Below are 21,892 nucleotides of genomic sequence, written 5' to 3'. Positions count from 1 at the left end.
CCTGGTTGCAAAAGCTGAGAAACTGAGAAGCAGAGAATAGGAAACTAAGAGCAGAAGCCCAGAGTGCTCAGAAGTGCACAAACAGGGAGACGAGGACTAGGACGTAAGGCAAGCCTCATTCCTTGAACACATTACCCTCAAATAAACAAAATCAGAAATGAGAAGGGGTGCAATACCACAGACCCTGAAGAAATAAATCATAAGAGGATGCTATGAACAACAATACACCAACAAACTAGATAACCTAGATGAAATGGACAAATTCCTGGAAACACACAAACAAGCTACACTGACTCAGGAAGAAACAGAAGATCTCAACAAACCAATCAAAAGTAAAGAGATTCAATCAGTCATCAAATATTTTCCTACAAAGAAAAGCCCAGAGCATGATGGCTTCACAGGGGAATTTTATCAAACATTCCAAAAAGAACTAATACCAATCTTGCTCAAACTTTTTTTTTTTTTAAAATGAGGAAAAAGGAACTCTACCTAGCTCATTTTATGAAGCTGATATCATTTTAATATCAAAACCATATAAAGATGCTATAAGAAAGGAAAACTACAGGCCAATCTCCCTAATGAACATAGATGCAAAAAATTCCCAACAAAATATTATTAAATTGAATCCAACAGCACATTAAAAGAATTATACACCACAACCAAGTGGGGTTTATACCCGGAATGCAAGAATGGCTCAACAGAAGAAAATCAGTTAATGTAAAACAGCACATTAACAAATTAAAAGGGAAAAATCACATGATCATCTCCATTGATGCTGAAAAAGCATTCGACTAAATTCAACATCCTTTCTGATAAAAACACTTCAATAAAAAGGAATCAGAGGTAACTTCCTCAATATGATAAAGGGAATATATGAAAAACAGAGAGCCAGCATCCTACTCAATGAAGAGAGACTAAAAGCTTTCCCCTAAGATCAGGAACGAGACAAGGATGCCTGCTGTCACCACTAAATTCAACATTGTGCTAGAAGTTCTAGCTAGAGCAATCAGGCAGGACAAAGAAATAAAAGGTATCCAAATTAGAAAGGAAGAAGTAAAATTTTCATTATTTGCAGATAATGTAATACTATACTTAGAAAATCCTGAGAAATCTGCAGCAAAGTTACTTGAGCTAATAAATTCAACAAGGTAGCATCTTATAAAAGATCTTGTTCTAAAACAAGATATAAAATTAATGTGGAAAATTCAGTAACATTTCTATACAAAAGCAATGACCTAACTGAGGAGTCCTTTAAGGAAAAAATTCCATTGAAAATAGCAACTAAAAGAATCAAGTACTTAGGAATGAACTTAACTAGGGACATAAAGGACTTGCACACAGAAAACTATATAACATTGCTAAAAGAAATCAAAGAAGATCTAAATAGGTAGAAAGGCATTCCCTGCTCATGGATAGGAAGGCTAAATATAGTTAAGAGATCAATTCTATCCAAACTGATCTACAGATTCAATGCAGTACCAATAAAAATTCCAACAACCTACTTTGAAGACTTGGAAAAGCTAGTTACCAAATTCATCTGGAATGGTAAGAGAAAAGCATCTTATAAAAGAAGAATGAAGTGGGAGGTTTAACACTTCCTGACTTTAAAACCTATTGCACAGCCACATTGATTAACAGCATGGTATTAGCACAAAGATAGAAACATTGGCCAATAGAATCGAATCAAGAGCACAGAAATAGACCACCAAATCTATGGTCAACTAATTTTTCACAAAGCCTCCAAATCCACTGAACTGGGACAAAATAGTCTTTTCAATGAATGGGTATGAGAGAAGTAGATATCAAGAGGCCAAAAGAATAAAAGAGGATCCTTATCTTACATCTTATACAAAAACTAACTCAAAGGGGATCAAACACCTAAATATAAGAACTAGCACCATAAAGCGTCTAGAAAATGCAGGGAAACATCTTCAAGACCTAGTAATAGGAGGTAGCTTTCTAAATTTTACACTCAAAGCATAAGCAACAAAAGAAAAAAATAGATAAATGGGAACTCCTCAAAATCAAATGTTTCTGCACTTCAAAAGACTTTGTCAAAAAGGTGAAAGGCAGCCAAATCAACAGGAGGAAATATTTGGAAATCACATATCGGACAAAAGTTTGATATCCTGGGTACATAAGAAAACATACAACTCAACAACAAAAGAACAAACAACTCAATTATAAAATGGGCTAAGGATATGAATAGGCATTTTTCTGAAGAGCAAATACAGATGGCTCAAAAGCACATGAAAAGATGTTCATTTTCACTGGCTATAAGGGAAATGTAGATCAAGACTACAATCAAATACCACCTCACACCTATAAAAATGGCTGCTATTAAACAAACAGGAAACTATAAATGTTAGAGAGGATGTGAAGAACTTGGGGCATTTATGCACTGCTGGTGGGAATGTATAATGGTGCAGCCACTATGGAAGACAGTCTGGCGGTTCCTTAATAAACTAAATATTGAATTTCCTATGTCCCAGTAATAGCACTACTTGGTATATAACCAGAAGAGAGGAAAGCAATGATACAGACATTTGCACACCAATGTTCAAAGCAACATTATTCACAATTGCCAAAAGACGTAAACAATCCAACTGCCCATCAACAGACGAGTGGATTAACAAAATATGGTATATACATACAATGGAATATTATGTAGTAGTAAGATGAAATGACATCCTGAAGTACATGACAAGATGGATGAGCCTTGAGGACACATGATGAGTGAAATAAGCCAGACACAGAAGGAGAGCTATTGTATGATTCTACTTTTATGACCATGGTAAAGGTAAAATCAGAGACTTATAATAGAGAATATAGGGGACTTAGAGGTACATAGAAGCTAGAGATAGACAAACAGTTAGCTAATGAGGTTGAATTCCAATGCAAGGGAATAGACAGAAGTGAAGGTGGTTCTCTAGTGGGTCTATAAATAATATTACCACCCTGAAGATGAAAAAGACTGAAATGGGTCATATATAGACCTATGTGTCCCACTGCTTAACACTAGAAATATAAATTAGTTCTTACAAGAACTACTTCAAAGGTATCACTAGTGTACAAAGAGTGTTTAAGTCCAGAGTACAGGGGGAAAAGTGCTATTGCATGCTATAGGCTATGTTTAAAAGGAAAACATCAGTAATACCACAGCAACAGCAGAGGTAAAACATGAGGGAAAGGACAAGAGTTAAGAGGAGTTTTACATTTTCTATTTGGTGAGGGTATGTTTATTAGTTATTTATCTCTTGGGAACAATGAAATTATCTAAAATTGAGAGTGATGATGGACTGTGGACTTTGGGCATTATACATGATGCCTGATGAATGCAGGGGGGTGAAGGATGCACTGACTGAGAAGCAGATTGGTGAACGATGGTGTATACATATGATTGAATGTTGTGCTGCTACAAAAAGGAACAAAGTCATGAGGCATGCAACGATATGAATGAACATGTGGGATATTTGGTGAGGCAAAATAAGCCTGAAATGAAAGAACAATTATGATTTGGTCTCCTTTAGAAAATGCTTATAAGAAAATAGGGGCCTAGGTTGTAAGCTCTTCCAGGAGACCCAATTAGTCCAGAGTGGTAATTATTATTTCTGGATTTCAAGAAGCTGTTTTATATATATATATTTATTGACAAAAATTGATATTTAGAGATAAGAATGAAGCTGATCAGGTCGGGGTTAAAGTAACTCAAAACACAGGGGTAAGGAAGATATTGTCTATATTTTAGAACCATACATGCTCTTTGAGACCAAAGAAACAAAGGTTTATTTGTTCTGGAACTTAAATTTTCTGTAGTACATAATCTAAGTCAATCTATCTGTATAGCTCATTTGAATGACTGGAAACACTGGGAGCCCAGAATAAGAAAGAGGTTCTTTAATCCTATACAGCTTAATGTAATACCTGGATACATCCTAGAGTATGTTAAGTGGATAATCAAAAAGTATTGGCAAAGTCCCTTGAGGAATGGGAGAAAAAAATGGAACTATTAAATTTTACCATCAGGGAATCCCCTGATTCTGTGTCAAATTTCAGGGATACCCAAAACAATAGGGCCAGCACTTGATCTCAAGGCTTACTCTGGTGAAGCTTATGTAGGTAGCATAGAAGCTTAGACTACCTATGGGCATGCCTAAGAATTACTTCTGGAAGACCTCTTTTGTTGCTTAGATGTGGCCTCACTCTCTACAAGCCCAACTCTACAAGTGAAATAATTGTCCTCCCCGCTACGGGGGACATGACATCCACGAGTAAAAGTATCCCCGGCAATGTGGGAGATGACTCCCAGGGATGAGTTCGGCCCTGGCACCATGTGATCAATAATTCCATCCTGACCAAGAAGGGGGAAAAGAAGTGTAAGAAGTAAATATCAGTGGCAGAGAGAATTCAAATAGAGTTGAGAGGCTATTCTGGAGTATGTCCTTATGAAAGCTTCAGTTAGACATTGCTACCTATCATAACTTTCCAAACCCCAACCAGGACCATTCCAGCCAACCCTAAAGAATACCTAGGGCAATATATAAGATTCCACAAGGGGGCGGGCCACGGTGGCTCAGCAGGTAAGAGTGCTTGCCTGCCATGCCCGAGGACCCAGGTTCGATTCCTGGTGCCTGCCCATGTTAAAAAAAAAAAAAAAACATATTCCACAAGGGTTACATGCACTAGTATAACTTTTCAGAAACCTACAACCTCCAGATGGGTCCCTAGACGAGATAACTCTAGAAACCTAGTGGGCCCAACCTCTCCAGAACATCAGATAGTTCCATCTTCCTAACCCCATATTATTGATAGACCCTTCCAACATGAAAAAGTTAGAATGGCCATAGCCCAAACACCCCTAAAGAGAGATAGAGAAAGATCAAAGGTGATGGTGGGATTATACAAAGAAGATAGGATTTAATAAAGTAATATGATTGCTGAATTGTTAAACTGATATCTCTTTTAGTCTCTAGTATCTTAGAGTAGCTAAAGTAAAAACCTAAAATGGTAGAATTTTAGGTCATGTCAAACTCTAAAATATGTTGTACAACTAATTGTGGGGCTGTGCTTTGAAATTTTATTGCTTTTTTGTATATATATGTTATTTTTCACAAAAAAGAAAAAATAAGTCGATTGTGGTGACAAAAAAAAATACTTATTCCTTATAGCCTCCTATATTCTGGAGCAGATACAAAGAAAAATTTGAGAGGATTGTATGGTAACACATGACAAACTCTGGGAACTGTCCTGTAACTACTTGCTGAAGACAGCTTTGAAAGCTATTGTTTTTTTCTTTCTCTGTTTGTATATACACTATATAATAAAAGAGTTAAAAAAAAATTAATGGGTTAAACTCCTCAATCAAAAGACACAGACTGGCAGAAAAGAGCTATATGCTGTCTATAAGAGACTCACTTTAGGCCCAAGGACAAAAACAGGTTGAAAGTGAAAAGTTGGGAAAAGATATTTCAGGCAAATGACAATCAAAAAAGAGCAGGAGTAGCTATGCTAATATCCAACAAATGTACAACAATTAAAAGAAACAAAGAAGGATACTATGTATTAACAAAAGGAACAATTGAACAAGAAGACATAACAATCAAATATACATGCACCAAGCCAGAGTGTTCCAAAATATATAAAGCAAACATTGACAACACTGAAGGGAGAAGTAGACACCTCTACCATAATAGTTGAAGACTTCAATTCCCCGCTCTCATCAATGGACAGAGTATCTAGACAGTGGATCGATAAGGAAACAGAGATTTTGAATAATACGAAAAATGATTTAGACTTAATAGACAATAACATTACACCCCACAACAGCAGGATACACATTTTTCTCAAGTGCTCATGGATCACTCTCAAGGACAGACCATATGCTGACTCACAAAAAGATAGACAATATGCTGGTTCACAAAGCAAGTCTCAATAAATTTAAAAAGACTGAAATCACACAAAACACTTTCTTGGATCATAATGGAAAGAAACTGGAAATCAGTAACAGGCAGAGGGCAAGAAAATTCACAAATATATGGAGGTTAAACAACACACTCTTAAACAACCAGTGGGTCAAGGAAGAAATTATAAAAGAAATCAGTAAATATCTCAAGGCAAGTGAAAATGAAAACACAGCATATCAAAATGTATGGGATGCAGCAAAAGCAGTGTTGAAAGGGAAGTTTATTGTCTTAACTGTCATATTAAAAAAGAAGAAAGAGCAAAAATCAAGGAATTAACTGTTCAGTTAGAAGAACTAGAAAAAGAGCAGCAAATTAACCCCAAAGGCAACAGAAGGAAAGAAATACCAAAGATTAAAGCAGAAATAAATGAAACTGGAATATGAAAAATGGTCGAGAAAATCAACAAAAATAGAAGTTGGTTCTTTGAGAAAATCAATAAAATCGATGGACCCTTAGCTAGGTTGACAAAAAAAGAGAGGATGAAAATAAATAAAATCAGAAATGGAAGAGGAAACATAATGACTGACCCTGCTGAAATAAAGGAAGTAATGAGAGGATACTACAAGTAACTACATGTTAATAAACCAGACAATTTAGATGAAATGGACAATTTCCTAGAAAGGCATAAACAACAGCACTGATTCGAAAAGAAAAAGACGACCTCAACCAACCAATCACAAATGAAGAGATCGAATCAGTCATCAAGAAGCTCCTAGAAAAGTCCAGGACCAGATGGCTTCACATGTGAACTCCACCAAGCATTCAAGAAAGAATTAGCACCAACCATCCTCAAACTCTTCAAAAAAATGGAAGAGGAGGGAAAGCTCCCTAACTCATTCTATGAAGCCAACATCACCCTCATACCAAAGCCAGACAAAGATACTACAAGAAAAGAAAATTACAGACCAATCTCTTTAATGAATTTAGATGCAAAAATCCTCAACAGAATACCTGCAAATTGAATCCAGCAGCACATTAAAAGAATTATACACCATGACCAAGTGGGATTTATTCTAGATATGAAAGGCTGGTTCAACATAAGAAAATCAATTAATGGAATACACCATGTCAACAAATCAAAGCAGAAAAACCAAATGATCATCTCAATTGGTGAAGAAAAGGTATTTGACAAAATTCAACATCCTTTCTTGATTAAAACACTTCAAGGGTAGGAATAGAAGGGAATGCTATTACATTACAACATGATAAAGGGAATATATGAAAAACCCACAGCTAATATCATCTTCAATGAGGAAAGACTGAAATCTCTCCCACTAAGATCAGGAAGAAGACAAGGATCCCCACTGTAACCATTGTCGTTCAACACTGTGTTGGAAGTTCTAGCCAGAGCAGTTAAATAAGTAAAAGAAATAAAAGGCATCCAAATTGGAAAGGAAGAAGTAAAACTATCACTGTAGAAGACATGATACTATATGTCAAAAATCCTGAAAAATCAACAGCAAAGCTACTAGAGCTAATAAATAAGTAGAGCAAACTGGCAGAGTTCAAGATCAACACCAAAAAATCAGTAATGTTTCAATACACTAGTAATGAGCATTCTGAGGAGACATTCAAGAAAAAAATTCCATTTACAATACAACCGAAAAAGTCAAATATTTAGGAATAAATTTAACTAAGGATACAAAAGACCTATATGCAGAGAACTACAAGACATTGCTAAAAGAAATCATGGAAGACCTAAATAAATTAAAGGGCATACTATGTTCATGGATAGGCAGACTAAATATAGTAAAGATGTCAATTCTACCCAAACTGATTTATAGATTCAATGCAATAGCAATTAAAACCCCAACAACTTACTTTGCACAAATAGAAAAACCAGTAAACAAATTAACATGGAAGGGAAGGGTGCCCCAAATAGCTAAACATATCTTGAGAAAGAAAAATGAAGTAGAAGGTCTCAAACTATCTGACTTTAAAGCATATTATGAAGCTACAGTGGTCAAATCAGCATGGTACTGGCATAACTCTGGCCAATGGAAATGAATTACATATTCAAAACTAGACCCTCTCATCTATGGACAATTGATATTTGATAAGGCAGTCAAGCCAAACTACCTGGGACAAAGCAGCCTCTTCAATAAATGCAATTTGGAGAACTTGATACCCATATGCAAGAGAATGAATGAGGGTCCATATCTCACACCCTGTACAAAAATTAACTCAAAATGGATCAAAGACCAAACATTAGAGCTAAGACCATAAAACTGTCAGAAGAAAATGTACGGAAATATCTTGTAAATCTTGTAATACAGGCAGTTTCCTAGACCTTACTCTCAAAGCACGAGCATTAAAAAAAAAAAACAGATAAATGGGATTTCCTCAAAATTAAACACTTTTGTGAATCAAAAAATTTTGTCAGGAAAGTAAAAATGCAGCCTATGCAATGGGAGCCAATGTTTGGAAACCACATATCAGATAAGGGTTTAGTATCCAGAATATATAAAGAAATTCTTCAATTCAAGAACAAAAAGACAAACAACCCAATTAAAAAATGGGCAAAAGATATGAGCAGACATTTCTCAGAAGAGGAAATACAAATGGCTAAAAGTTACATGAAAACATGGTCGATTTTACTGTCTATCAGGGAAATGCAAATCAAAACCACAATAAGATGCCATCTGATACCCACTAGAATGGCCATTATCAACAAAATAGAAAATGACAAGTGCTGGAGAGGGTGTGGAGAAAAAGGTACACATCTCTGGTGGTGGGAATGTAAAATGGTACAACCACTCTGGGAGGCAGTTTGGCAGTTCCTAGGAAACTAAGTATAGAATTGCCAAATGAACCAGCAATTCCATTACTAGGCATATAGTCGGAGGACCTGAGGGCAAGGAGACAAACAGACAACTACACACCAATGTTGATAGCAACATTATTTATAATTGCCAAGAGTTAGAAACAGTCCAAATGTCCTTCAATAGATGAGTGGCTAAATATACATACGATGGAATATTACACAGCTGTAAGACAGAATACAGTCATGAAGCATGTAACAACATGGATGAACCTTGAGTGAATTATGCTGAGTGAAATTAGCCAGAAACAAAAGGACAAATACTGTATGGTCTTACTACTGTGGACTAACATTAATTAGTGAACTTGAGAGTTGAAGTTGAGAACACAGGTTATCAGGAGATAGAAATATGGTAGCAATTGGGCATTTGGTGCTGAAAGAATACAGATTGTGCAACAGGACTGACTGTAAAAAATTAGAAATGTATAGCACAACACCATCTGATTGTAGCAGAATAATATAAGTACACTGAATTAAGCTGAATGTGAGTATGATTGAGGCAGAAGGGCTAGGAGCATGTATGAAACTAGAAGGAAAGATAGAGGATAAAGGCTGAGAATATAATTTAGGAATGCCTAGAGTGGACAATGATGGTGATTAAATGTGCAAATGTAAAAACATTCTTGCACGAGGGAGAACAAATGAGTGTCAACATTGCAAGGTGTTGAAAATGGATACTATATAGGAAAAAGAACAATCAATGCAAGCTAGAGTTTATAGTCAACAGTAACACTGTAACATGCTTCAAATGAATGTAACAAAGGCATTATGCCAAAACTAAATATTAATAGGCAGGGGGTATAGGGAACAGGTATTGTTTATTTGAGGGAGAAAAGGAACTGTCTTCATATAGATTACAGTGGCAAAGCCATCTCTATTGTATGATGTGTGAATAAACTGTTTAAAAATGAACAAACAAGTGCTAGAGAAAATATGAGGAAAGAAATTTATCTATTAACTGTTAGAAGGGAAACTGAGAGGTGCAGCCCCTTGGAGGGCAGTGTGATGGTTCCACAAGAGGCTAGGGGTGGGGTTGCCATATAATTCTGAAACCTTATTGCTCAGTATATACCAGGAGGAACTGAGAGTTGAGACAAGAATGGACATTTGAACATTGGTGCTTATGGTGGCAATGTTCGTGATACACAATGGATGTAGGTGGCCTAAGAGTACAATGACCAAGGAATAGAAGGGGGAACTATGGTATATACATACAATGGAGCATCAGCAAGAAGGAATGAGGTTGTGAGGCATGCAACCAGATGAATGAACCTTAAGGACTATATGTTGAATGAAATGTCAAAAACGAAAAGACAAATATTATCATGCCTCACTCATATGGACTAACTATAATACAAAAACTTAGTGAACTGAAGTCAATAGCATGGCTTATCAGCTTGGGGCCTGTGCAAGTATGAAAGCATTATGTACCCCAAAAAGTCATGCTTTAATGTTGATCTAATCTTATGGGAGCAGCCATTTCTTTTAATCCTGATTCAAAAATGTAGGCTGGAGATTTTGATTAGATTATCTCCATGGAGATGTGGCACACCCAATTGTGGTCATGAACTTTTGATTAGATGGAGATGTGACTCCACCCATTCCAGGTAGGTCTTGATTAGTTTACTGGAATACTTTAAAAGATGAAACATTTTTGACAGAGAGCCAGATAGGACAGAAACCTCAGAGCTAACAGAGAGAGCCGCCAAAAACTTCACAGCAAAGCTGACAGATGCCGACACTTGGGGAACAGAGACACAGATGTTTTAAGATGCTTAGAGCCCAGCAGATAATACCATGAGAAGTTAACCAAGTTAGAACCTGGAGAGAGCCAAGGGAAGCCAAGAGATGAAGGCCAGTCCCAGAGAAACAAAGTGAGGAACCCCCAGAGGAACAGAGACTGAAAGCAAAAGAGTTCAGGAGTAAGGGACAAGCAGATGCCAGCCACATGACTACCCAGCTGACAGCGGTGTTGCAGACGCATCAGCCTTTCTTGAATTACGGTATCTTTTCCTGGATGCCTTAATCTGGACATTTTTCATAGGCTTAGAAATGTAAACTTGTAACTTATTAAATTCCCTTTATAAAGGCCATTTCAGTTCTGGTATATCACATTACAGTAGCTTGCAAACTAACACAGTGCCTACTGTAAAGGGTCTCTAGATTGTAAGCTCTTACAGCACTCACATATATTCAGGATTTGTAACTGTTATTTCTAAATTCTGAGATACTAAGCTGTTTGTGTACAACATATTTATGTTACACTCGAGACTCATTAGAACTCTGAAGCTATGAAAGTCAGCACTACCCCAATATAGGATCAGTAGAAAAAGGGATCAGAGCTTGACTAGAGAAATAAATGAAGCTAATCTGGATAGGACTGAGATAGGTCAGAATTCAGAGTAAAGGATATTGTCCATATTTTAAAACTTCAACTTCTGCGTGAGACTAAAGGGAAAGACGTTTAGTTGGTGCAAAATTTCTATTTTGGGTAGTACGTTACCTAATTTAACTAGTATGAATAGTTTAGTTGAACACCATAAGTACATGGAATCTTGAATAGGGCATGTTAGTGTGATGCCCCAATATATCCCATAGTAATCTGGGCAATGAATAAAGAAGTATTCACATGGCCCCTTTGAGGACTAGGGAGAAACGAGAAATATTCAACTTTCCCATTTGGAGAATTTCTGATATTTTCACAAGCAGTGGGGACAACCAAATAGGCTGAGCCCTTGATCTTGAGGTTTGCCCCTATGAAACTTATTCCTGCAAAGGACAGGCTAAGCCTACTTAAAATCAGGCCTAAGAGTCACCCTCAGAGAACCTCTTTTGTGATCAGATGTGGTCTCTCTCTCTAAGCCAACTTGGCAGGTGAACTCACTGCCCAACCCCCTATGTGGGACATGACTCCCCATGTAAATCTCCCTGAAAATGTGGGACAGAAGTCCTGGGATTCACCAGGACCTAGCATCATGGCATTGAGAAGGCCATTATGACCAAAAGGGCTTCCCTTAGTGGCTGAGAGATTTCAAACAGAGTAAAGAGGTTATCCTGGAGGTTATTCTTATGCATCATATAGATATCCCTTCTTAGTTTATGGAGTATTGGCGTTCTTAGTTTATGATGTATTGGAGTGGCTGGAGGGAAGTACCTCAAACTATTAAGCTGTATTCCAGGAGCCTTGATTCTTAAAGACAATCGTATAATGATATAGTTTTTACAATGTGAGTGTGTGATTGTGAAAACCTTGTGTCTGATGCGCCTTTCATCCAGGATATGGACAGATGAATAAAAAAGTATGGAACATAAATAAATAAATAATAAGTAGATAAGAGGTAGAATAAATTGGGGAGATTGAAATACTAGTGGTCAATGAGAAGGAGGGGTAAGGAGTGTGGGATATATGAGTTTTTTTCTTTTTTCTTTTTATTTCTATTTCTGGAGTGATGCCAATATCCTAAAAATGATCATGGTGATGAATACACTATACTATGTGATGATATTGTGAGTCACTATTTGTTCACCACATGTGGACTGGATGTGTGTGAGGATTTATCAATAAAAAAAATGTTTTTAATCAACTCAAAATAAATCAAATATAAGAAATAAAACTATAAAAGTCTTAGAAGATAACATAGGGGCAAAACTTTATGGCCTGGTATGCTGGTTTGAAATGATGTATGTACCCTAGAACAGCCATATTTTAATCCTAATCCCATTTTGTAAAGGCAGCTGTTTCTTCTATTCCCTATTCAGTATATTATGTTTGAAACTGTAATTAGATCATCCCCCTAGAGATGTGATTTAATCAAGAGTGGTTGTTAAACTGGATTAGGTGGAGACATGTCTCTACCCATTTGGGTGGGTCTTGATTAGTTTACTGGAATCCTATAAAAGAGAAGAACAAGAGAGAAAGCTAGGAGATTCTGAGAGAGCAGAATAACCAGCTAGGAGAAGCAGAGAGCCATCAGCCAGAGACCTTTGAAAATGAAGAAAACACCTCCTGGGGAGCTTCACAAAAGGAAGCCAGGAGAGAAAGATAGCAGATGACGCCTTGTTCACCACATGCCTTTCCAGATGAGAGAGAAACCCTGACCCTGTTCACCATGTGCCTTTTCACTTGAGAGAGAGACCCTAAACATCAGCGGCCTTCTTGAACCAAGATACCTTTCCATGGATGCCTTAGATTGGACATTTCTATAGACCTGCTAACTGGAACATAATCTTGGCCTTAGAACTATAAACTAGCAATTTATTAAATTCCCCTTTGTATTAGTTAGGGTTCTCTAGAGAAACAGAATCAACAGGGAACACTTGCAAATACAATATTTATAGAAGTGTCTCACGTGACCGCAGGAAGGCAGAGTCCAAAATCCACAGGAGGATCTGGATGAACTCCGCAGGAGAGGCTCACCAGCCGAAGCAGGAATGGCGCCTGTTTCCTCTGAGTCCTCCTTAAAAGGCTTCCCGTGATTAGATTTAGCATCACTAATTGTAGAAGACACTCCCCTTTGGCTGATCACAAATGGAATCAGCTGTGAATGCAGCTGACGTGATCATGACCTAATCCTATGAAATGTCCTCATTGCAACAGACAGGCCAGTACTTGTGCAATCAGATAAACAGCTACCACAACTTGGCCAAGTTGACACATGTCCCTAACCATGACACCCTTTCTAAAAGCCATTTCATTTCTGGTATACTGCATTCTGGCAGCTAGCAAACTAGAATACCTGGGATTCTGAAATAGACTCAACATATGATTCCAAAATCATAAAGCAAACAAAGAAACAATATACAAACTTGATTTCATCAAAATTAAAAATTTTCATGTTTCAAAGGCAATTATCAAGAAAGTGAAAATATAATCCACACAATTGGAGAAAACAGTTTCAAACCAGGTATATGGGAAAAATATGTTCTGATACATTGATCATATAACCTTACTACATTTTTTTTTGACTATAAATCTGATTCTTGTCTAGTCATAAAGTTTTAGTTACATATATCTGCAGAGTTTATGAAAGAAATTATCATCTGATTATTAGTGATGATTATTATTCTTTATTCGACTTTTTTTCCAGAGACCATTTTATTTCTATCCTTACTGAATTATCAGTGTTAATTCTATAGAGATATTCTCAGAGATTAATTTTATGGTAGTGGGAAAAATTATTAAATATTAATGCTCTCTTTAAATAGAGGATTCAAACCTCTAAATATAAACACATTTTCAGCGGCTTTTAGAAAATGTGTGCTTACAAATAACATATGCAGACATGTACATAAACAATACCTATACCTATACCTCTATATTCATGTTCAGTTTGTGATAAGTCATTGCGCTGAGCATTTTTAGCATTGGATACTTTTGTGTGTGTGTGTTACATATCAAATTTAAAAATATAAAAACAAACATTCACATGGAATCACTAATAATTTTACATTTACTTACTATTACTTCCTCAGCTTGTCGAACCAAGTCAGCTGTTTTTGCCTCCAGTTCTGCATTTAAACGCCTAAAAGTAGAAAATAATTTAATAATTGGGATTGTGGAGGTTTGAAACTATGTATCACAGAAAAATATTTTTTTAACTTAATCCACTGCTGTGGATGTGAACTCATTGTAAGTAGGACCTCTTGATGAGATCACATCAGTTAAGGTGTGTTCCAACTCAATCACAATGTCTTAATCCTGTAATTGGATTCCTTTACAAGCAATATGAAATTCAGACAGAGAGAAAGCCCCAGGAAGCAAGAGCTGAAGCTAGAGAAACAGGGTCAAGGGAAACCCAGAAGAGAAGGGAAAGGCCAGGATGTGCACTGCCATGTGATAAAGGAACCCAGAACTAAAAATCACCAGCAGCCTTAGCCTGCCTTGGCACACCAGTCTTTAGGAAGAAAGCATCATCTTGATGTTGCCCTGATTTGGACTTTCCGAGCCTCAAAACTGTGAGCCAATAAATTCCCATTGTTTAAGCCCATACATTGCACAGCACTTGTTTGAGCAGCAAGGAAACCAAACCAGGAATATAACGAAAATATAATAAAAACTAAAATAAATTTCAGTAACACTTTGGCAAGTGATCCAATCAACAAATGCCAAAACATACACATTACATTTAAACATTTTTAGAGTAATTATAGGTCTGCAGAAAAAATCATGCAGAAAGTACAGAATTCCCATATACCCTCACACACACAGTTTTCTCTACTACTAATATTTTGCATTTCTGCATACACATTACATTTTTACTCCAAAGTTAACATAGCTATTAGTAATAACTTTTATCTCCAACTCCCCACTGATTCCTCCTTCCTTGTGGTAAGAATGCAGTGTGACTCCTAGTATCTCTCTGGCCCTTTACTCACGCCAGGTGGAATGAATTACTTGACTAATAAATTTGAGAATAAACTTAGTAGGTTCAATTTAGTCTATAAAAGACTTAAGGGTATGATTACCTCATTTTTCATATTTCCCTAATAAGAAACATGAGAACATAAATAGAAGCTTCTGGTCAATATAGTAGACCAAGATAACTATTCTTCTGCTTCAAACCTGTGGAAATGTTGGATAAAATAAAATGAAGAGGGTGCAAGCGTGGTTTAGTGGTAGAATGCTCACCTTCTACATGGGAGACCTGGGTTTGATTCCCAGACCACGCACCAAAAATAACGTATAAGTATAAGCATATGTATATGTATAATGAAGAATATAATGCTAAGCTCAAACTCAGACAAGGGAAATATTCTGGTACTAAGAACAAAGCATTCACTCAAGGTGAGAACAGTAACAGGAAAAGAAGCCAAAACTGCTAAACAGGTAAAGTCTGATGGATGTGTGGGAGTCACGAGGAAGTTTGTCACATAAAGAAACAAACTACCCTGGGAATACAGACCACAAAAACTCTAACTGCAACCTTAAATGAACAGATATAAAGCTAGGGCCATGGGTTGAAAAGATTCTCTGTGAATAATAAGAGGACAGAGGAGTAGAATCCAATAAACTTTAATATGGAAAGTTGGCCCGAAACGAATGACAACTCTAGTAAGCTAGAGAGTAAACCCAAAACTGCCGTATAGGGACATTTACTCACCTAGAAAACACTGGCCTCTCTCAGAAAGCAAACTCTGCTAAAGATGACCTCACAAAGATAACAAATCCACATAAAGAAAAAACTACCATGAGGAAGAACCAGCAGATGCTACAAAAAGGAAACTTTGTAGCTCAAGAACTAAAGATAATCAAAATCTAACGATGCTTTTTAAATAAGCATTTTTGTTTTGCAAAAAAATAAAAGAATAAGGTAAGAATAGAAACCAAATAGAAAAATAACCAAATAGAAATTACATAAATGAGAAACACAGTCACTGAAATTAAAAACTCAGAGGACAAGCTGAACGGACTGGACTGAAGAAGTGATGAATGAATTAGAAGACAGATATGAGAAAATAACTTAAAACACAATACAGAGAGACAAAGGGATAAAAAAAAAAAGCACAAGAGACATCCATAGGAAACAGACTGTATAACAAAGACAGATGTGTATCTACTACCTAACAGAGTTACAGAAGGAAATCCCAAGAGAAGAGGGTGTTAATATCAGAAAAGATAATGGCTGACAATTTTCAAGAATTGAAGAAAGACATGGATTTCAAGCAGAATAAAGAAAACAAATCTATATCTATACATACAACAGTGAAACTGCAGAACTTCAATGACAGACAGAATACTCTTTAAACCAAAGAGACTATTTCAAAAGAACAGAGAAAAAGCATCTATCGTGTGATTATCGAAAAAGCAACAGTTGATGGTTCATCAACACTCTAGATTCCAATAGACAATGAAATGGGATCTTCAATGGGCTGAGGGGGAACAGGGGGAATTGGCCATCTATAATTCTATGTTTGGCTAAACTGTCATTGAAGAAGCGCAAAGTAACCAAATTTTCAGAAAAGACCAGAGAGTTTAAGACTCAGATTTTCACATAAAGATTTTAACTCATATTTTCACTTCCATTATAGGAAGGAGGAAATTGAACCTGGACAAAAGAATCATGATGAGTAGTGAAATTAGAAAACTATTATAAATTAGTACAGACTGCAAAAATAACATTAATTATAAACTTAGGAGGTGCTCAAAATGTAGAAGACAAACTATCATCTAACTTGAAAAACAAGGGAAAAGCATTTGAAGGTTCTTCTAAATCAGTAATGGAAAAATAAGGCAAAAGGAAACCTCGTTAAATCTAACAAGACAGAAAAGAACTAAAATTTTAAAATTTTTGTGTAAAGAAAAAACACAAACTAATATATCTGAAAAACCATTTCAGATATATTAGTAATTCCAATAAGTGTAAATAAATTAAACTTATTTTTACAAGATAGCAATTATCAGACTGGACACAAAAGGAATCACCTTAAAATGCTACCCAGTAAACTGGAGAGAGGCAAATACAGATATCACTGCAATATCACTGCTTAACAGGAACAGAAGCTGCAAATGGAGTAAGAAACAAATAGGAGCACTTCAAGGGCAATTGACTAGCTTCTGGAGACTAAATTTGGATGGACTTAAAAGATAAAAACTCCTAGGGGCTCAGCCTTAGAGGGGGGCCTACACAGGTCCATGAGTTTTACCTCAGGACCCCCACTAGGTTCTCAGGGTGAATATCAGAAAAAAACACCTTTAGTGATTCCAACAAAGGGAGAGAAAAAATAACCATTCTGAAATATACACAGAGCACTCTGTTCTTAAAAACAACTAATTTACCAAGGCCTAATCTGCTTGGTTTTACCAGAAACTAACTGAGCAAGGGAAAGAAAATACCCAACTTTAACCCCCTTTAGCCTTCAACATGCAAACAGGGAAATACCCACTGCAGTCCTCCACAGCCTTCCTGTTTCATTTAAGGGGTGGGAGTGGGGGTGGAGTGGTGGCAATGAGAAGCACTTGCGAAGGTACCAGCCCAGGGGCACAGGCTCACTAAAACAAGACCTAATCATACAACTATACAATGGTACCCAACCCTTCTCACATACACTTTACCACATCAGTAGGGATCCTATATGGTAACAGAGGATTACAACTGTAAGATTAGATAGGTTAAGAACGTACTTAAGGAGAAGTATCTAGGAAAAGATAAAGACAACAGGAGAGACAAAAACAATGACACTAGAGGAAATTTTAACCTTTAATATCTATAGCTACAGCAAACAGTAAAAACTCTAACTCCTAGCCAGACAAACAAAATCTCACATGAAAGTTCTATTTACCTCAGTTCTTAGCCCATCATGTCCAGTTTCCAACAAAAATTACAAGGCATGCTAAAAGGCAAAAACCACCATCTGAAGAAAGATAGAAAGCATCAGCATCAGATTCAGATATGGCACAGAATTTGGACTTGTCAGACCAGGAAGTGAAAATAAATATACTAGTAGCCAGAGGAAAAAAATGGAAAAAAGTAAAAAACATGCAAGAACAGGAAAATAATGTAAGCAAAAATGGGAATTCTAAGAAATGATCAAAAAGAAATGCTAGAGCAGGTCACAGTGGCTCAGCAGGCAGAGTTCCCGCCTCCCATGCCAGAGACCTGGGTTCGATTTCTGGTGCCTGCCCATGTAAAGGAGAAAAAAAACAAAAGGAAATGCTAGAATTCACAAACACTTTGATAGAAACAGACTGAACAAGGTCAAGGAAAGAATCAGTGGGCTTGAGGATACAGTAGAAACTTCCAAAAAAAAAAGTGAAAAAGATAGAACAGAATATCCTAGAACTGTCAGACAATTACATAAGGTGCAACACATGGGTAATTGGAGTATCAGAAAGAATAGAAAAGGAGAAAGGAACAGAAGAAAGATTTGAAGTAATAATGGCCAAGAAATTTCCAATTCACCAAGCAGGATAAATAGCAAAAAATATATACCTAAGCATATCATTTTCAAGCTTCAGAAAATCAAGAACAAAGATAAGAATCACATTGGACTTCTCTTCAGAAATTATGCAGGCAAGAAGAGAGTGGAGTGAAATATTTAAAGTGTTGAAAGAAAATAAAACCAACCTACAATTCACTGTCTAGCAAAATAATCCTTCAAAAGTGAAGGAGAAATAAAGTCTTTCTCATATAAATAAAAGTTGAAGGAATTTGTTGCCAATAGACTTGCCTTTCAGAAATGTTAACAGAAGCTTTTCAGAGACAAGGAAAATGAAACTCAAACTCTTATCTACAGAAAGAAAGGAAGAGCATCAGAAAAGGAATAAATGAAGGTAAAATAAATTTACTTATAGTTCTTATTCTTAATTGATCTAATAGATAACAGTTGGTTCAAAATAACAGCTACAATGTATTAAGTGATTTCAGTTTATAGATAAATGAAATAATTGATGGCAACATTGAAAGGGACAAGAGGGAAAAATTGGGAATACTCTGTTAAAAGGTATGTGCACTACACATGAAGAAATATAGTGTACTTGAAAGTGGACTTAGATTAGTTGTGAGGATATACTGCAAATTCTGGGGCTACCACTTAAAATATTTTTAGAGGAAGTATAATTGTAATACAAAGCAAAGAGGAAAAAATACTCATACAAAATGCTCAACTGAAACCAGAGAAGGCAGAAAAATAACAGAAGATTTAGGAGAGGGGCCAAGATGGCGGCTTAGCAATGTGCACGTTTTAGTTCGTCCTCCAGAACAATTACTAAATAACCAGAAACAGTACAGAACAGCTCCCGGAGCCACGTCAGTAACCGGACACACAGCGTACACCAGTTGGGACCAGCTGGACTGGCTGCAAGCCCCCTCAAAACTGTGAGTTCCCCAAGCCACGGCACCCGGCGCCCCTCCCCCACAGGCGGCTTCCCAGAGGGAAAGGAAAGAGACTCTAAACCTGGTCAAGGCAGAGGTCGCTCATTGGGCTCACGGGAAAAGAGGAAAGGGGAGAAAACAGAGGCTTTAGAGGCTGTGTCTCTACAGAGACTTGGCAGCCTCTGGATTCAGTGGTGGGACTACTCGGGCTGCAACTGCCCTACGCATAGGCATAAACAGACTGCTTTCAGAGCTGTCTCCCGCCTGTGCCTTCCCCAGGGGAGGAGTGAAGCCCAACTCAGGTGGAATCTCTCCCTCAAGGAATTCAGACCCCAGGGCTTGGCAATTTGAAGCCATTAAAACCAGCCTACAACCTCTCCTCTGTCTCCACCACACCCCCAGCAGGGAGAGTCTTCCAAAGTTAAAAGTGCAGCAACATCTTTTGCTGGTGCAACCCACAGACAGACGCACAAAATACTGGGAATGATAAGAAAAACAGAGCCCAGAGACATCACAGGAAAGTCTCTTAACCTGCTGGGTCTCACCCTCAGGGAAAACTGAAGCAGGTGACTCCTGGCCCCTGATAGGAGGCCAGTTTAGTCCGGGAAAACCTGGCAGGAGTCTATAATACCTACGTAGACCCTCCTAAGGGTGGGGAGGGAAAAGGCACCATACAAGCGGGGCAAGAAACAAGAAAACAAGAACTGAAAAATTATCCTCTGTTAAACAAAACCTAAGTTAGAGGTCCAGAAAAAGCTGAACTGAAGGTCAAAGAACAGATAAACAACAAATTCATCTAGCAAGAAAACCCTAGGTAAGAGAAGTGAAAGCAATCACCAGAATAAACTAATAAAGGTAATTAAATGTCTAGACGCCAGCAAAAAATAACAAATCACACCAGGAAAATTGAAGATATGGCCCAGTCAAAGGAACAAACCAATATTTCAATTGAGATAGAAGAGCTGAAACAACTAATTCAGAATATACGAACAGACATGGAAAACCTCATCAAAAACCAAATCAACAAATTGAGGGAGGATATGAAGAAGGCAAGGAATGAACAAAAAGAAGAAATGGAAAGTCTGAAAAAACAAATCACGGAACTTATGGGGATGAAAGATATAGTATAAGAGATGAAAAAAACAATGGAAACCTACAATGGTTGATTTCAAGAGACAGAGGTTAGGATTAGTGAACTGGAGGATGGAACATCTGAAATCCGACAAGATACAGAAACTATAGGGAAAAATATGAGCAGGGACTCAGGGAATTGAATGATAGTATGAAGCGCACAAATATACGTGTTGTGGGTGTCCTGGAAGGAGAAGAGAAGGGAAAAGGAGGAGAAAAACTAATGGAGAAATTATCACTGAAAATTTCCCAAATCTTATCAAAGACCTAAAATTACAGATCCAAGAAGTGCAGCGCACCCCAAAGAGAATAGATCCAAAGAGACATTCTGCAAGATACTTACTAGTCAGAATGTCAGAGGTCAAAGAGAAAGAGAGGATCTTGAAAGCAGCAAGAGAAAAGCAATCCATCACATACAAGGGAAACCCAATAAGACTATGTGTAGATTTCTCAGCAGAAACCATGGAGGCGAGAAGAGAGTGGGATGATATATTTAAATTACTAAAAGAGAAAAACTGCCAACCAAGAATTCTATATCCAGCAAAACTGTCCTTCAAAAACGAGGGAGAAATTAAAACATTTTCAGACAAAAAATCACTGAGAGAATTTGTGACCAAGAGACCAGCTCTGCAAGAAATACTAAAGAGAGCACTAGAGACAGATACGAAAAGACACAAGAGAGACGTGTGGAGAACAGTGTAGAAAGAAGGAAAATTAGACATGACATATAAAATACAAAAGGAAAAATGGTAGAAGAAAGTACTACCCATACAGTAATAACACTAAATGTTAATGGATTGAACTCCCCAATCAAAAGACATAGACTGGCAGAATGGATTAAAAAACAGGATCCTTCTATATGCTGTCTACAGGAAACACATCTTAGACCCAAAGATAAACATAGGTTGAAAGTAAAAGGTTGGGAAAAGATATTTCATGCAAATAACAACCAGAAAAGAGCAGGAGTAGCTATAGTAGTATCCAACAAATTAGACTTCAAATGTACAACAGTTAAAAGAGACAAAGAAGGATACTATCTACTAATAAAAGGAACAATTCAACAAGAAGACATAACAATCATAAATATTTATGCACCGAACCAGAATGCCCCAAAATACATGAGGCAAACACTGCAAATACTGAAAAGGGAAATAGACACATCCACC

The 21,892-nt window shown here is 37.0% G+C and overlaps 1 protein-coding gene across 1 annotated transcript in view; it reads right to left on the bottom strand.

Moving 5' to 3' along the window:
• Positions 1–21,892, bottom strand: part of TEX9 (testis expressed 9) — an 89,305-nt gene that overhangs the window by 47,826 nt on the left and 19,587 nt on the right. The window contains exon 3 of the mRNA XM_077128012.1: positions 14,243–14,306. Within this exon, the coding sequence (XP_076984127.1) occupies positions 14,243–14,306 (64 nt within the window). The remainder of the gene's footprint in view (positions 1–14,242; positions 14,307–21,892) is intronic.

The sequence above is a fragment of the Tamandua tetradactyla genome, chromosome 14 (assembly GCF_023851605.1).
Source record: "Tamandua tetradactyla isolate mTamTet1 chromosome 14, mTamTet1.pri, whole genome shotgun sequence".
In the NCBI taxonomy this organism is placed as follows: Eukaryota; Metazoa; Chordata; class Mammalia; order Pilosa; family Myrmecophagidae; genus Tamandua; species Tamandua tetradactyla.
The sequence above is the reverse complement of the archived record's forward strand: the minus strand, read 5'-3'. Positions and strand labels throughout refer to the sequence as shown.